The 18,157-nt window shown below is 38.2% G+C and overlaps 1 protein-coding gene across 7 annotated transcripts in view; it reads right to left on the reverse strand.

The window, feature by feature from the left end:
• The window catches only part of arap1 (ArfGAP with RhoGAP domain, ankyrin repeat and PH domain 1), a 73,004-nt gene that overhangs the window by 52,918 nt on the left and 1,929 nt on the right, over positions 1–18,157 (reverse strand). For all 7 annotated transcript variants that reach the window (XM_088011876.1, XM_015009407.2, XM_015009438.2 and 4 more), the window contains one exon: positions 4,987–6,118. In XM_088011876.1, coding sequence (XP_087868002.1) covers positions 4,987–6,011 — 1,025 coding nt within the window. In that variant the 5' untranslated portion in view covers positions 6,012–6,118. Of the gene's footprint in view, positions 1–4,986; positions 6,119–18,157 lie in introns of those variants that run through there.

Below are 18,157 nucleotides of genomic sequence, written 5' to 3' on the forward strand. Positions count from 1 at the left end.
TGGCTGCAGGATTCACTTAAGTGTTTTCCAGCAGCCAACAGGCAGGATATACCCTAAAAAAGCTCACCAGCTGATTTTCGGGGTCACCATAGACAGACGCTTATTAACATCTAAAGGTGATTAAAAAATAAATAAAAATCACCTAACATTAACAAATTAACAAGTAAGTAACTTTCCCCATAACATCACTGTCTCATTACTTTGTCCACAAACTTAATGTCTGACCCTCTACAAAACAAAACAACAGAGAACAGAAGAAATCTAAACAGGCCATCAGTCAAGCCCAATCTGGAACTTCATGCAAGGTCTTGGCTGGTGAGCCTGATCATGAAAATGTTGTGAAATCAGCTCGCAGTTATACGAGGAGGGTTATTTATAATATGACGGCAATGTGACTATATTTGCCAAGACCACCACTGGTGACCAATGACAGCGTAATGGACTAAAATCTGTAAAATTTGGGATGAGGAAACTAACAATAGGTAATGAATGAGTCTTTCAGCTGGATAATAACTTGATATACACTGTCCGGATAATGTATAATGTACTATGCATTTTCCAGGCACATAGTATCATTTAATAGCACAATCAAGTAACTATGCTACCTTCAGCCGTTATAAAAATGTCTGAGGTGAACAGATCCTTGTTGGAGCAAGTCTGTAGGCACCCTCAAACGGCTGCCAGAGGAGATTCAAGAATTCTTCAAACACGCACAAAAGAATCAAAGCAACACTTCAGGTATCTTTTTTTTTTATTATAGAACAACATTATAACATGATGTAAAGCTCAAAAAAGTATTTTTTTTTACATAATAGCCCTTCTTTAAAGTCAGTTTTCAGATTTTAGTCCTATAGATGCATCTCCTCTGAGATGCATCAAAACCTGGTAATAATAAGCTACAGAATATGTCTTCGTGATTGTCCTGCCAAAAAAAAAGGTTTCTCTACCAAGTTCTGAGTAATACAGTCAAATAACTTCATGTAATTTTTTTTCTGTCTGTTCAAAAATTAAACTGCCATAAAATGACTGGGTTTTTTTTAAGTGAGCAAATTTGGAAAATCAAAAGGGAATCAAAAACTTATTTCCTCACTGTATAAGTTCCAAAGTTATAATAAGAATTGCACTCAGTCAGATGTTTGTCAGTCCACTATTGTGAAAGTTCCTCTTTTGTCCCTTCTCTTGCAGTATGTTAAAATGCAGCTTATAATAACTGTCAACTTTTCAATGTTTCCAAGTCATCAAATGTGCAGTTCTGTACTGACAGTCTGCTAATAAAAGAAAACAATTGGTGCTTCCCTTTAGGCCGTCACATGCTGCAGAACAGAATGTATAATTAAAATTCTCCTCATTACAAAGCCTATTTAATCGCCACTAGAAATCAGATTTATCAGCTCCAGGACAGTAAACCACAAACAACCTGGCTCACATTATGATATGTATATGAACTGTTTTTAGGTCAATGTAAAAAAAAAAAAAAAAAAAACAGGTGTATGCGGTATTCAATGGTGGCGATATCATTTTTACAGTGCCTTGCAAAGGTGTTAATGTTCACATTGTCTGCTTATTACAAATGAAGAGAGTTTTGAACAACTGCTAATCTGCCATACAATTAAGCTTAACTTCAACAGACAGGCAAGAAAGGAGCTCATTAGTCAGTGTAGAAACTGAGGTGTCCATGGTAAATGTGGAGGACCCACAACGATCCCCAGGAGGGAGGAATTTGTTGACAGGACAACTACTGCTTGTGCACTTCACAAATCTGGTTTGATGGAAAAGTAGCGCTCTGTTTAAAAGAGATTAAATTGTAACTTTTTGGACTATATGCAAAAATGTGATGGGAAAACTAACACCCTGACACCTAACACCCAGTCCGGGTGCCAAACAAAGTGGAGAGCACATCATGTTGTAGGGATGCTTTTCTTCAGCAAGGATATTGACCAAGGCAACTAAACATACAGCAAATCTGGAAGAAACCCTTTCAGAGATGTAAAGGGTCACGATTCAGCAGGACAACGAAGCTTAGCATACAGCCGGGCCTACTGTGGAACAGTTTAGATCAAAACATATTCACGTGTTAAGAGTTGCAAAAAATCTAATTCAGAATCTGGAATACAGATTCTGAATTAGTGACTGATCTTGGGCTATTTTTAAAGAACAAAAGGGAGACATTTAATTATCTTCATGTGTGCAGGTAGTTGAAACATACACCAAAATATCTGCAGGTCAGACTTCAGTAAAAAGTAGTTCTACAAACTAGTGGCTCAGGGAAGCTGAATAAAGGTGCACAAACTTCTTATATGGAAAGAAAATCATGTATAATTTCCCTTCCACTTTACAAATGTGCACTACTTTGTGTTAAATACACTGAAATGTATGGCTGACATGTACCAATAAGTGAAACAAGTAAGAAATTGGAAAAACAAGTTTGTCACTGCTATGCTGTTTCTACCCCAGAAGAGGCAATTCTTTTTAACCCCATAGCACTTCAGTAGAACGTCAGAAACACAACCTTGCCTTTCTAAATTACTCACCGTACACACAAATTACTCCTTAGCTTTTCTTTCTTAAATTAAACCACAGAACACCGGAAAAAAAACGGACAATGACGGGAAACAGGCCCCAGTTCCCTCTTTTTCTCAGAGGAAGAATGCTGAGTGGGGTTTGCTAACATTGCTCTATATTTAACTCAAACTGTTCTGAAAAACGATGACTGTAGGCTGAAGAAACAATGACCATTTCTTTTCTTCTCCCACGCTTAAGTTTTAGAGGGTTTTTATTTAGGCAGTTCAGAATAATTGCTCCGAAGCAGCGGCTGAAAAACTCTGACAATGGTTTTGGCAAACAAGGGGCGCTTTTTAAATTAGCAAGTGCACTTGCTGCAACCTTCGATGTTAAAAGCAAGCTAAATGTAGCACAGCGGCTCAGTAATGGGTGCATTTATAAATAGCATTCGTAATATTTATCTCAAAAACGATGTACAAGATAAAACCTTTAAAGAATACATAAGCTACGGTGTACTTGTAGCACCTCGACAGCAGACAACCAAAAACCCCCAGGTTTAAATTCCATGTTTGTTTTCTGTTCTTTGCAGATCTGCAGGTAAAACACCAACAATGCTGCTACTTCAGACTACATTTCCCACTGCCAAACAGAACCAAACAAGGGATCTGGTCCCCCCACACCCCCCAAAAAACCATGAAAACCTTCACACTCTTTTCAAGATAAAACTAACTTTACGGACTGACGCAACTCTAACTCTAAACCCATTTCTGTTGACCAAAAAAAAACAAAAAACAAAACGTAGCCCCAACCTGAATGCACCACAGATCCAACACATGAAGAAACATGTTTTATATAAACATTACCTTCCACAACATGCTTGTGAGGAGTCCTCTTCCATGATGATACCATCTTAAACACAGACACATCAAAAAAGCAAGAGGAAATGACTTGGTGACCAGAAAATGGGAGGGGGCAGAAAGCCACACTGACAAGGAAGAAAGAAATTACCATCAAGAGAGCGTGTGAATGTTTTTCGACAAGGGCTGCAATAAGTCCAGAGATGCTCCCCAGCAGAAAAAAAAAAGAGAAACACTTTAGACTTCTCAATCTATATTTCTCACTCTCTCTTTCTCCCGGCGTTGCTGTGAGAGGGTAACGGGGAGGAGAAGAGTTTAAAAACTGCTGTTGGTTGTTCTGCATTGTGACTTCCTCACGCTTTCTACAGCTAGTTTCCCTTCAAAACACAGATGTGTGTTAGTCATAATCGAAGCGACCCGCAAGAACACGAACAATCTTAAGTTTCAGGTTTCCCTTACATATGAAGTGACGGAAAAAAAAGATTCTCTTATCTGATGTGCCGTCACCACAAAACATGAAAACAAAATGCTATAAAACTGACTTCTTTTTTTTTTTTTTTAAACTGCTCTTCCGCTTAAGAGCGAAATATGGATTTGTAAACACCGCTCAGTGTACACTAATTACATAAATGTCTAAAAAACATAAGACAGAATTTTCTTTGTGAACTTTCATTGTTTATTTCCCCCCCCAACACACATGCACAGCTCTTTGGAAAAAAAGGAGAAACATTAAAACAGAGAATGAACTGGGTGTACTTTCAACTAACTCACCAAGTTAGCATGCTACAGTCAATCAGTAATAGGAAGTGTTTAATTTTACTTTCAGGAAGTATTCTAAACTACACTGTAACATTTTCAAATATTCTGCACGGTCTGCAGCTGACAAAGGGTGCACTGTCTCTATTATGCTAGCAGGTGGCAGCACAGCTCAAACAACGTTAAATGCCAACTCTTGATTACAGTATCTAACAGCAACTCCAAGTGATTACTATTAATTTTTTGGTTTGTTATTTATTTTTGCATTGCCAGCTGTAACGTTTTACTGAGCGACCGGTCTGACTCCAAGAGCATCCTGGAAGTACTGGAAAAAAACATGTAAAATTAGATAAGAAATTACTTAAAAATGAATAAGGTAGAGAGAAAAAAAACGATTATATTAGGAATAAAAATGTAGAGGGTGGGGGGGTTTGTTTGCTTTTTATGCATTTTCTCTTTTACGCTACACTCTGAAAGGCAGATGCAGGAAGTGATGGGGGGAAAGGGAAGGTGGTGGCTTTCAAAACAGGACAAAGGAATGTGCCAAATACTTTAAACTGCTTTTACTTTAACTCAGATCCAGCTATGTGTATTTAACACATGTAGGCAGCCAACTATTTTATTTCCCGTTACTCCAGCCACGAATTCTTCTTAATTAATCTAAACAGCTGGTAGACTACCCAAGATCATACATTTCTTCTATACGTCTATGTCTTTTAAGATCTTATTTAGTACTAAAATCATGGTTTCTTACTACTTTCAAACCTCAGTATCCCTTACTTGTTGCACCTAGAAACATTTTTCTAATACCAACATGTAAATGGTAATGCTGCACTTCAGACTGAAATTAATGCCGTTATGAAAACCTCACCTGTGAGTTTTGGGAGACTGTAGAGGAACCCGCTGTGGGATTGGTGGTGGGCCTTTAGATCCTGCTTTTGGAGGAAGAGGAGGGACACTTTTATCCTCAATGGGAGAGGAGGTTGAGGAGACGGGAGAAGCTTTCCTGGCTTCATCCCCACAGAAAGATGGGGTAGACGGGTGTATGGGTAATGAATTAGGCCTGGGTGTGGTCGACTGGATGCTGGGAGTTTGGACGGGCGCTTCTGTGGAAACAAAGGTGCTGGTGGGGGTGGATTTCTGGGATGAAGATTTGTACTTTAATTCTGGAGGTGGTGCCACAATGATCCTGTCCAAACTCAAGGAGCCAGAGTGTTGAGCAGGGGATGAGACGAAGGGCTGTGGGGGGCAGTTAGGTGTGCTCCGTGGGGGAACAGGTGGCAAAGATGCATCAGGCAGTGGAGACACAATGGGTGTAGGGTGACAGTTCACTGAAGAATTAGAACGAAACTTAGTCCTCTCTTTTGGTACAGGCTTAGCCCTTTTTTCATCCGGTGCTCCACTTCTCTCTTCCTCCTTTCCTCCTACAGGAGCAGAGTGCCTTTGCAGAGGAACAGGCTTTGTTTCACTTTCTCCATTACTGTTGTCTTGTGTATTACACAAATGTCTCTCCTTGGGGACTGGTTTGTCTCTCTCCCTAGGTGTAGGTCTTGTTACCTCGCCATCCATTTTCCCTTCTTCTACTTTTCTTTGCGCGGGAACAGGCACAGGCTTCTCTTTCCTTTTAACTTCAGGACGACTGGTCTGCTCAGAACTCTCTGGCTTTACAACATTAGGGTATGCATCATAACTACCGGTCATTTTGCTAAGGTTTGCCAGGATTCGTTTCTGGTGACCTGGCAGGTTGATGCCCATCCGGTCCAGTTGATCTGTCGTGAGGTTCTGGCAGTCTTGCAACTTTGTCAGCCCGGCCTCCTGGAATGCCTCACCATATTGCTCCAAACGAAGCGTGCTCAGCCAGTCACTCACGTTAGCACTGGATTCGGTCAGAGACATGGCTTGTTAGTATGTGTTTGCAGCATGTGTGAGGGTCAACATGCCATGTGGGTTTGCTTTCATGAGGGAAAGACTGATCGTAGTGATTCAGATCATGGCTCTGCAACCTGCGGAAGAAAGAAAACATCAACATGTCAATTGCAACCAACCACATTATGCAGCTTCAGGATTTGTTATTTTCCTTAAACCATTACTATCTACATCAATGAACATGGTGAAAGCATGTGGATGTGTCAAAAGCAAATTCATCCTTGGATATAGTTTGCAGATGTCTGAAGGCGACACATTTATTTGCATGCAAATATAAACACTCTGGGAATGTCCAGCCATCATATTCTTTAGAAAGAAGTGTAAGATTTGATTCTATTTCCCACAGATGTGTTTTGGCATGATGTGCAAGAATCTACCCCAGAAAGTTAAAGCTTGAGAACAGAAGGGTCATCAACCTTGATCATACCACCAAATCAGTCACAGAGTGACCTCAGATATCCCAACTTCCGAGAACAGACGAACGACCACAGAAAGAGATTGTTTGCAATTTAATAAAGTTAATCTAAGGTAAAAGGCACCTGAACACATACATTTTTCTATGTATCGAGACTGAAAGAACAGATGGTTTCACCCACAGAAACATCCAACACTTGTTTTAGGATTTACAAGAGGGTGTTTAATTATTTGATCCATGTGTTCAATAAATGCTGATTATTTTTATTTTTTTTTTATGTTTATCATTTCAAGAGGTGCTACCAGTGGAAATGTTAGATGGTGCTCCATTCAACCATGTCCTTTTGGCAAACCTGAATCACGTTTTTAACCAAATGACAGCAATGACGCTTCCTGAAACTTTGCATTGGTAAACAAACTTTGTTGCCAACTTGATGAAACGATGCTAAATCCAGAACGTCAATTTATGATGGATAATGAAGATTGTAAAAACTGCCATCGGAGGTCATTTTATTTCAAAGCAAGTGCAAACAGTCTTGTGAAAGATTATTATGGTAAATTGGCATAGTATAAGTCTCACTTTAGTGAAAGAGGAAGTTGTGTTGAAGCCTTGACGGGGGCTGTCATTTTTATCAGCACGACTTCAGCTGAGGAAGGCACACTGTAACGCCTACATTCCTTTCCTGTGATAGAAATAAGATTAAACTGGTCTGCCCACATGCATGTATAAACTGTCGTCAAAATTTGTGATCTTACCAAGTACGACCCCTGAGAAGCCAACATGTACTCAGTATGCTGGCATTGTCACTACAGAGCGCTATGTGAGGAAGTGTGAATGACACAAGAACTGGTATACAAATAATGTTCTCCCTGACTCGGTAACTTCTCCTTATACGTCTCTGTAACTCACACTTGGTTGATTCTCAGCATCCGCAGGCCCTTTTCTTTTGTACTCTTCTGCATTTTATGTCTCCCTTTCTCTCCGGTTGGGGTTTTATTCACCTTGCCATGCATGGAGTCCTGGGATATCAATGATGTGCATCATATCAAAGTGTGACCTTGATTAACAAGGCTGATGTGGCAGCCCATTAAACACATTCATATTTAATATAAATATGGCAATACGAAGACACCAACATTTCCAAGTCAATAAACAAACACCTGATGCAAGGGGAAACTGCTGGTTTCTTCACACATAGCCACAGACACCATTTCCCCTCCGTGCACACAGGGCTCTTAACTGAATACAAGTATAAAAGACAAATGGATGGTTTTGGTGATTTCATACATGTTCACAAAGATACTCAACAATGAATTAGGGCTTTTCCAACAAAGTGATTCCAGTCCTTAACCAGGGCTGGTGCCAGAGCCTGAGAGCTAAGTTGCAGCAATATCGTTGAGTCATTAAAGTTTTACTGAGATAATGTTGGGTCCTCCCGGTTTTATTCTTTATTTTTGTGAAGGATTACAGCACATTAACTGCAAAAACTATATTATTTACCCCAGTTTTCCAGCAAAAACATGATCTGATATCCCCACCGTCATTTATTATGGTTGTAATAGTTAATGGGACAACAGTGGTAGATAGGTTGGATTCCTGCTCCAATGGCCTCTGTTGTAATGCACCTGGACAAGACACAATATGGCACCCTTGTTTCTGACCAATATGTGAATGGAAATGACTAATTTCATGCAAAGCGCCTTTGAGTGTCCTAGTAAAAGCGTTATGTAGGTCTGATGTCATTTCATAAAAATAAAATCATTTCCTGTAAGTACAGGAGTGAGTGGCAGACTGACCCTCTTAGGTGTCACTTATGACTTAGGAGAAAAAAACAACAGCTGTAAGACACGGCATAGAAGTCTGATCGTGTTATGCTGATGTTAATCCAACATTTTGCTACCTTTTGAAGCATAGTGTTTTTATGTTTTATTATTTTAGACACGAAACTAGAGTTTCAAACATGGATCTCACAATGCTTTCATTGGTTGCTGTTCCGTGTGGGCCCCCCTCTCACTTCTGACGAAAGCGTTCACTTTTACTGGTCCTGCAACAAACTGGTGCCACATTAGCATCAGTTTTCAGGGTCTGAGGTAGACCTCACAACAGTCGAAACACAAAAAAGTGGAAGGTAAACAGTGGCATCACTTAAGCACTAGATCCAATTTGGTGGAAAAGAACCGGAATTTCATCACCGTTCCAACAGCAATCTGAAATGGAGGGTTTGAAATGGAATGAAATAAAACAATAAAAAATTTTAAGTGACCTAGTCCAACGTTTTTCACATCTCAAACTGAACATTTCACTACATTCAAACCGTTTTTCTTTCGGAAAATTATTTCACAAGCAATAATTTGTCTCCTCAATTTCGAAACCGAGGTTTTTCTTTTGCAATACTGCAAGCAACATTTAACTTGATTGTCATCTCAGCCTCATGTGATAATGCATCTGCTGCTGCCTGCCGCTGAATGGCAGTGCTGAGAGGAACGCCTGGGCAGCTGCGGCGTTTCATGTATTTTATAGATGTATTAAGTTTTTTGGTAATACTTTATTTGAAGGGGGTGAATAAGACTGTCATGACACTTTCATAAACATAACATAACACCTGTCATGAACATGAATAAGCCTTCATGAATATTTATGACTGTTGTCATAAAGCGTCATTCGGTAAATTATGACACTTTTAATACAAAGTTGACATTATTCAAAATGTCTTTGTTATGACAACTTGACATTAACCAAGAAATCATTACTGTTTAAACTTTACCTTTAATAACATAAAGTTACCTGATTTTTAAAGTGCAATCAGTAATACTTTTATAACAAATTTATGTCCGTAATGATTTCTTGGTTAATGTCAAGTTGTCATAACAAATACATTTTGAATAATGTCAACTTTGTATTAAAAGTGTCATAATTTACCGGATGATGCTTTATGACAACAGTCATAAATATTCATGAAGGCTTATTCATGTTCATGACAGGTGTTTATGACAGTGTCATGTCAGTCTTATTCAACCCCCTTCAAATAAAGTGTTACCAGTTTTTTTCAGTAAGAATGCATCAGAACCAGTCACAAATGCATTCTTGCCGTCCATGATGTTCCCACACTCTTTATAGTATGTGCAGAGCATTACAGTGTACTGCATCTTAGCCAGCAAAACGGGTCAAACTACCGCCTTCATCTGGCCAAGTGCAAGTACATGGACGTTTAGAGTGAGCATGTGTGAGTTTTAATTGCATGCACCACAAATAATTGTTTGTACACATTGATATATGCACTCAGATTAGTTTCACTGTGCGCTCAAACTGGTGACACAACTAAAGTGACATAAATATCAGCAGTGCAATACACAGGGAAGCTCCGTTTTTGAGCAAAAGTTTGGGATCTCACTCAGAAGAGTGTGGGTGTTTTCCCCCATGAATGCATTGCACATAACCTAACTTAGTTTACTATAATTTGAAAGGTGAATAAGTTAGTTTATGATGGAAACGCTTAAGCTTGCGAGTTGGCAAGTCACTCACAATAGCGTGAGTATATCTGTGAAAGCACTGAACTAGAATAAACCTTATGTCATCCAGATAATGCAGATTTTCTGCCATCCGTTTTTCTAACAGAATCCTGGGTGTGAATTGATTCCAAAAACAGAAACTATGTGAGGACTAGAATACCTGACGATGAAGAAAATAAACATGAGTGAAACCCAGGATTATAGTGTCAGAAATAAACATTTGTCAATGTGTGACGGTGTTTAAATTAACCCTTTCATGCATAGTGGTCTCTACAGTGGACAGCTACCTAAAAGTCATCTTCTTGTGGATTTTTATGTGATAAATGCACACAGACCACTGAAGTGGACACTATTCCATCATAAAATACACTATCAACTACTGGCCATCAGCTGCAAATGCAAGAAATTATTTTTGTCAAATCCAATATGGCCGACAGACAAAAAAGCGACTCTTGCAAGAGTCTCTCTTGAAGCAGAGACTCTGCAGGTAAAACATTTTTTTCCTACCTTTTTTTTAAATCCTGACAGGAAGGTTCATAATTCATGCATGAAAGGGTTAATACATTCCTCTACTAAAGCAGACACCACAGTGTACAGGGACTGCGTCTCTTGCCGTCAGCTCTCTGATAAAACACAGTTCCTATTTTTTTGAATTGAGGAACTTCAAAACTGTTCATGCAATCAATTACAGTATGATTGGCTTTCAGCTGACCTTGGTGAGTTACTCACAATCACCCGAGCATGCAAAGTCTAAAAGTAATATTTTAGCACGTACGCAATTTTATTAAGTGGATTTCAGCATCTTTGACCAGGAATTAAATATTTTACACAAGCAGTTTGTTAAAGTTCTTAATCAGCCTACAGTTTTGTTCTTATTGCGTGGGTGTTGACTGTGAACCGCATTGAGAAGTGTTAGGAACTTTTCTAGTGGGTGAGAAAAACTAAAAAACAAATGTCAAATGCCTAGGCCTTACTAAATGTCTGAATGTTTGCAGCCAGGCAATGTTTTTTTCTTTTTTAGATGCTAAGCAAAAAGTCAAGACAAGAAGCATGTACCTCAAGTTTTTAGAAGATTAAAGAAAATAACGCAGTAAATGTAATCTCCTTCAAGAATGCACAAGATTTAAAACATGAGCATGTAAAGTATTCAGTTTGTGATTACTGAGGCTTTAAATTAAGCTTGGCTACGTTTGTTGCCCGAAAAATTTGGGTGGCTTTTGATTCAGGCTTCCACTGACATTCTTAGCTGACATTCAAACTCTGAAATATTTACTTGCTGCAGACTTACTGCATTATTTTGATTCTGAATACGCCCACTGTCACTGTAGGTCAATTAGGTCATATACATGACGATGTTGTGGCTTTGCATTCGTCTCTTCCCACTTTCAGTTTATATCTTACAAACCATTTCATACTTGTGCATGCCACCAGCACTTGTCAGTTTTAATATGTGTAGCAAAGATATTTGTATGAACAGTTGAGATACATGTGAATTAAAAAGCTCAAATCCTGCACAAATTTTAATTTAATTGTAAATTATTTAATAAAGATTTACTATTGCCTCTTCTGCCCAGCCACTGCCTATCATAATCCCTATTTAGGTCAACCAACTGCTATAAAATATGACAGATTTGGAACGCTGGTCAAATAAAAAATAGCTAAGCAACTTCCTAGTCAATGTGATTTATTGAAGCATATAAGCACCACTATAAAATAGTTTTAAATCTTCAGTTGTTAAAGTACAAAACAGCCCCAAGGCAATCAGGAACTCGGAGATCTTTGACAGGAATCGCATAAAGCTTTTTTTGTTTGTTTTATACAAAAAGTTAAAAGAAAAAAAAAAAGTCATCATAGCATTCTGCCATTTGATGAGACGACTCAATATTTCTGTCAAAAACCAATTGCACTGAATAAAAGGGTCAATGAGTAGCACTTAAGCTAAATAAACAATTTAAAAACTTATATTAGCAAATACGTAAGACAAAGGATGAGGTTAGCAAATATTTTGTATGCTGTTTAACAATCAACAATACACACTTCAAGCTCAACATTAATACAGCATTACTGCTGTTTTGCAAGCTGGAGAGAGTCAGTATGAACTCTTGGTATTCTACCTTGATTTTCTTAACTTCCCAAAAGGAAGAAATTTAGGTCTGCTACAGATTGCTTAAATATGTTCAGTATGTTAAAGTAGCTGTTAAACTTTTAACCACAGCAAACTGACTTTCCTTTCATTTCTTAATCTCTTATTCAGTATTTTAAAACTTCCCCTTTTTTTTTCTGCATTTTTCGACTCTTCCCCACCTCTGTACGTCTCCCCCTCCCTCCCACACAGAGCTTGCAATAAACAGACTCTCTGTACTGCCCTCACAATGGACGGTTCTGTTGCCTGGGATAGAGGACGAGACTGACAAGAAGGAAGGAGTCATGGTGGGGGTCCGCTGTTCGACTAGGCTCACGCTCTAAAACGAGCGCTACCCTAATCATACTATGTGTGAGAGACAGGATTCCTATTAAATTGTGGTTCATGTCTCATATCCTTTTCACAATTCTCAGAAAGAAAGACAACTGTGATGCTCTGTCTTCTGTTTCTCCATTTCAGTTACCTTATTAGTGTAACCAGTTCAGATACTATTTGCATCTGTGTTTATATTCCAGTGACAAAGGAAAGAAGAGTACACCTTGTGAATAAACCTGATCTTCATAACAAAAACTTTTACTTTCTTAAACTGTTAACGCTTTTTTGCCTCCTTGTTATGTGTCTTTTAAGGCAGGTGTCTGAGAGTGCCAGTGTGGTTTCACCCAGCCACAATAACCCTTGACCTTGTTTCATTTTAACACACCACTGGAACTTTGTCTTTATAATTTCTTACGCCATGTAACCCTACATATTGACTGTGAAAGGCAGTTTTAGGCTATATTCATTGCTTTCAGTGGTTCCACGTGTGCATCACTTGGTTTAGATATACTATATAGAGCAGCGGTACTAGTAAAAGATCTGTTGGCCACTACAGATGCTAAGGTGTTAAGATTTCTGGGTTAACCCAAAACCTTTGACTAACACTGAACTTGCTCTTTATAAAATCTATGCAAAAAAAAAATAATGTGTCTTATTATATTTACTTATGCTTTATGTTCATACAAGGAGCATTTTCTTCTTCAGACAATCAGTAACATATTTGTAGAAACAAACATAACACAAAAAAAACTTCATGATTGTCAGCACAATAAAAGCATAGTAAATATTAAAGTGGTCCTACATCACTCAAAATTAAGTCTATTGCAGAAATGTCAGAACATTACTTCACATTTGAAAGCTAAAACATACACTGACTAGCAACAGTATTCATGACTTTTGACATTTTCCACATTTTGTCACATTAAAACCTGAAGCATCAGTGAATCAGTGGGACTATGTGACAGAGCATCACAAAGTAGTGAAAATCTAAAAAGTGTAGTATGCAATGGCCTTTGCTGTAGACTAGACACGACTTGGTAGGTTTTCACAAGCTTCTTCCATGTTCAAGTGATAAATTGAAAAGTGCTGCTCTAAGAGATGATGGGTTATGTTTTACAACCCAACTCTCAGTTGCACTTCTCCTTACAACAACTTTCTCCATGACCTGTCTGCTGTGTTCCTTGGTTTTCATGATGTTTGTCCACAAACACACCTGTACGGCCTCCACAATTTAGCTGTGTTTGTACTGAGATTAAGTTATCCACATGGTTTATCAGGTAACTTCTGATGGTAGTTCTACACCAAGGCTTGTTTTTAGGCATGGGTAAATGGAGTTAAATAGAAAAACACACAAGACTTAATTTAAAGTATTTTACATTTTAGAACAATGCGTCGTTTTTATTGTAGCAAATAAAATACATGAAAAAGTTGCTGTTGTAACGTGACAAAATGCACAGAAGATACAGATGCACGAAAACAAAGGTTTTATTTAGTCAGACAGCTTCATCTCATCTTATCTGCATTCGATTTACTTTTAGTTTAAAAAGATTTCCCTTTGTAAAACTCTTTGGTTATCCAACATCACAAATTGATTCAAAAGCAGGTGAATATTAGCTACAGCAAAGTAAAAATTAACTTAAGCTCCAAGAACTGACTCCTAAAATAAATAAACTGAAGTTATCAGGAATTGCCGTTACTTCTCTTTCTGTATCTTAACGAGTTACAGGAAGTAAAGGGGATGCTATAACAGAGACAAGAAGCAGAGCTTAAATAGGTCTCTTGCTTTGTTTATCTTTTCCTTTGTGCCTCTCATCACAATAACTATGTTAGTCTGAATCTCAGAAGTCATTCTGATCAGCCTTCTACCATTTCATCTTGGAGAATACTCAGAAACATGCCACGACATCCTTTTACGGGTTTCTGATAAAAAGTGAGAGGATGCAAAACCTTATCGGCCCATCTAACTACCATTCGTCATTCGTAGATGAATCAAGCGTGAACATCAAAACCCAATTTCCCTAGAGACAGCTACAGGAAAAGGTCTGGCGGGTGAGGATCATTTAAGTTTAATAGCTCAACACAGCTTGTTTAAATAATTACCTCTCAGTGTTAGCATTACACATAATTGCCACTTTTACAGCTAAACCTATAAGCATTTATAAATGACTGGTTTGTTGTAAAAACCGGTGCAAAAAAAATCCTCCCTTTCTAAAATTAAGTTCTGAGAAAATCTAATACTACTGCATCAAAAGTAACGCTACTTTGAAGACGTAACATGTGCAGCTTTTATTTTTATTATTTATCAAATAATCAGATAAATATTGCAAAAACGTTAAAAATTGAAACAGGTGGATCTTTACCTAAACGTTTGACCGTCTTGAATGTGGAGATGACTCCCAGATCATAACTTTAACCTTAACGAACTAAGCAACTTCTAACATTGTGCAACAGTAGAGATGGCATAAACTGGAAATTAAAAAAGTGGCTTAAGATAAAAGATTGATGCCTTCTAGTAGAAGTCTTCGACACGCATTGTGGGTTTAAAATGCGCTGAAGTGAAACTGTTTGTGCAAATCAGGATTGCACAGTATTAAGAAAACATGTAACTGCAACACTACTTGTTGAACTAAACCCACATTTTCCTCATTCTTCCTTTTCTCTTGTGTCATTCTGATACACCCTGTAGTCTAAAGCACGGCAGTCATTCTGCTCCCATCAATGCTGGGCTGCAGTAGTAAAAGATTTCCTGTACACACAGTAGGAATACAGATAGAAATGTAAAAATGCATTCCTCTGAAATGTGCATTAGTTGATATGATTTATAGTAATTTTTGTTGACAAAAACATAAGATTAAATCAAATTTGATAAAAACAAAAATTACAAATGTAATTAAACTTAGTAAAAAAAAAACTTATGTACTTTGACTTGTACTATGTAAAAGTCAAAACAAAGACTTTTGACTTCTTTCTTGGAAGTCAAAAGTATCACTTCCTTGAAGGAAGAAGTTGGAGTGGAAAATCAAAGACAAGCTGGCAATGAGAGTGATGAAGTTAAAAAGCACTGCAGGACAGAGCTCACGTAACAAGGTGAGGATCAAAATGTATCAACTGCTTTTGGCTATCAAAGTACACCAAGGTTTTTATGAAGTTACAGTTTCAAAACTGCTTGAATCTTCTATTCCTGGGATTCAAAACCTTTTCATTGATGCCAGAGAAAGTGCCAGATTGGCTGGAGTTTTGCTTACCCCACCCCACCTCTCTTCTTCCTGGCCCACAAGAAAGTCAGCTGTTTGGGAAGCAACACGGAAAAGAAAAAAGTTTCAAGCTGCAAACGGCTTGTCTGCTTAGCAGCTGAACCTTTAATTATCTCGCATATGTGGCTCCCATATACGATACTTTGCCTTTTATAACTGCGCAAAACTGAGAATTTCTTTTAAATAAAATAGGTTTTTGCTCACTTTGATTTTAAATTCAACTCACTGCTTGCGACTAAAACAATAGTTATTCCTTGATTTTCAAACTATCCTTAGCTGAAAGAAATGGATTGATAGTGATGAGCTGTTTGTAGCCAATGCTAATGGCATTTATTCTCACGTCTATTAGGATGCTGCATAATATCCACCTTATATATTTCTTCTTTATGAAAACAAACAGGCTTTTTTGTATTTATTTTATGTTTTTTTATAAGACTTTTCATTATCAACCATCATCGTTTGACTTGAGGATACACGTTAGAGGTAACCGTTGTAAATTAATTGCTCATTGACACTAATAAAGCTGAAGTGTCAGGAGTATATAAATAGCTGACTCCGGTTTTAAACTGATCGACCATCAACACACAAATCTCAGCCACAACAAATACCACAGCGGCAGAAAACAATCACAAAGCCAACGTTTCACTTGTGCATCCTGGTATTTTCCAACCTCTACTCTGCATCTCTCCATAGTTGTTGCTCCTTGAACACGTTGGTAGTTCTGTTTGTTGCAGGTGACTTTGCAGAGCCACTTTGCAGATTCCTGACTGGGAGCAGTTCTGGTAATACTGCAAATAACCGGTTGGGCAGTTTTGGGCAATCACTATGTGGTTGGTAGTGTATTTTAGTTAGTGATAAACTTGTTACGTAATGTTTACAGAGTCTTGACTGGCTAGAAATTCTTTGCATAGTTCAGCTCCTTCATCACGCCAAGTTCCAGTAATCAGCCTTTCCCACAACTTGCCGTTTGACTTCACGTTTCTACTAAGATGCTGTCCACAAGAAGAACTGCTACAGAGCACAGGCACACACAAAGGACGTGACTCATGTACCCATCAACAGAGACACTGCTGCTTTCAGCCCACTTTCAATTAGGAGTGAATAGTGACTCAGTCCTGCCAGTACAGCGACGCATCTGAACAATAACCTCTAGTGAACAACCTTGTGCGCGAACAAATGCACTTGTCCGTCTCTTTTCAGGACGCCAGAAGATGTTTCTAACTCGACTCGACAGTCCAGCACCACAGACCTGTCAGCTGTTCACAAGAATAAATCCATTCTCAGTCTGACATTGTTTGGTTTTGTGTGATGAGTGGAACAATCTACATTTGGCAGGTATTTTCAAATAGTTGAATTGGATAGGGTGATCTATTTCTCTGGAATTAAATTTCTAAAATAAATTAGTGCTTGCAAAACAACTTTTGTTGTCGTACAAAAACTAATTTTCTTGTTTTGCAAGAAGTACACACTAAACGACTAGAGTTCATTTCCTGGATAACACCATGCTTTCTCACGAGAACGCTGTACTCGGAGACACTTTGCACAAATGGGCTCATCTTAACTCATATCATTCTGTTATTAACCCAGACAGCAGGCTGACTGTGCAACCTTTCACCTCTCCCCTCACTATGGCGTGATTCAGAAGGAAGTAATCATGTGAGACAGATGATGGCAGAAGGAAAAATAGAGTAAAAGGAAGAAAGATAAGAACATATTTTAAAGAGTAGCAAGAAGTTAAGTCTTGAGCTCAACTCAACATGTAATGGAGGAGGAAGCCATACAAAGAATGCATGTCCTAATACACCATAACCTGCAGCACTTCTTGATGGGGCTCTCAGGTTTGCACCTGTACAAAACGTGTGATGGCCTTCCTTATCAACAGTTCTCAGTTACCGCAAACAAAAAAAGTCAGTGGGGTGATAATTCATTACAAGTCTGTCATAAAACGATTCACTAGTTCATGTTTATTTTTATCTCAAGTGCAATAAACTCACCATGCCTGGTTCTGTTTTTTTTTTTTTTTTAAGCAGCAGAATCATGTCTGATTCTGCTACTCAGAAAGTAGTGTTATTAATATGGAGTGAGAAAAGACTTTCTTCACTTCCTGTATGTCAGCTACTGTTTTTTACATGTTCTCCTGCTGCAGCCACAAGTTTTTCCATTTTAGAGTTTTTCGTGACACACAAAAGTGGCACATGTGGTGAAAAAGTAGAATAAAAGACAAGGAGAAGAGATGCACAGATTTGTAAAGATTGTTTTTATGAGTAAAAGCCTTTAAAATTGAGGGCTACATTTGCATGAAGCCTCTGTAACTCAACACTTTATAGAATCACTTTTAGCTGCGACTACAGCTGCTCTTTTTGGGTTCCTACCAGCTTTGCACATCTACACTGACATTTCTATACATCTTTATTTTTAAACAAAATAGTTCCAGGTAACTTGATGGAGAGTATACTGCAACTTCAAAGTCTTGGCTTAGA

This window comes from Poecilia mexicana, unplaced genomic scaffold (genome assembly GCF_051168715.1).
Source record: "Poecilia mexicana isolate PSO_F unplaced genomic scaffold, ASM5116871v1 scaffold_13, whole genome shotgun sequence".
In the NCBI taxonomy this organism is placed as follows: domain Eukaryota; kingdom Metazoa; phylum Chordata; class Actinopteri; order Cyprinodontiformes; family Poeciliidae; genus Poecilia; species Poecilia mexicana.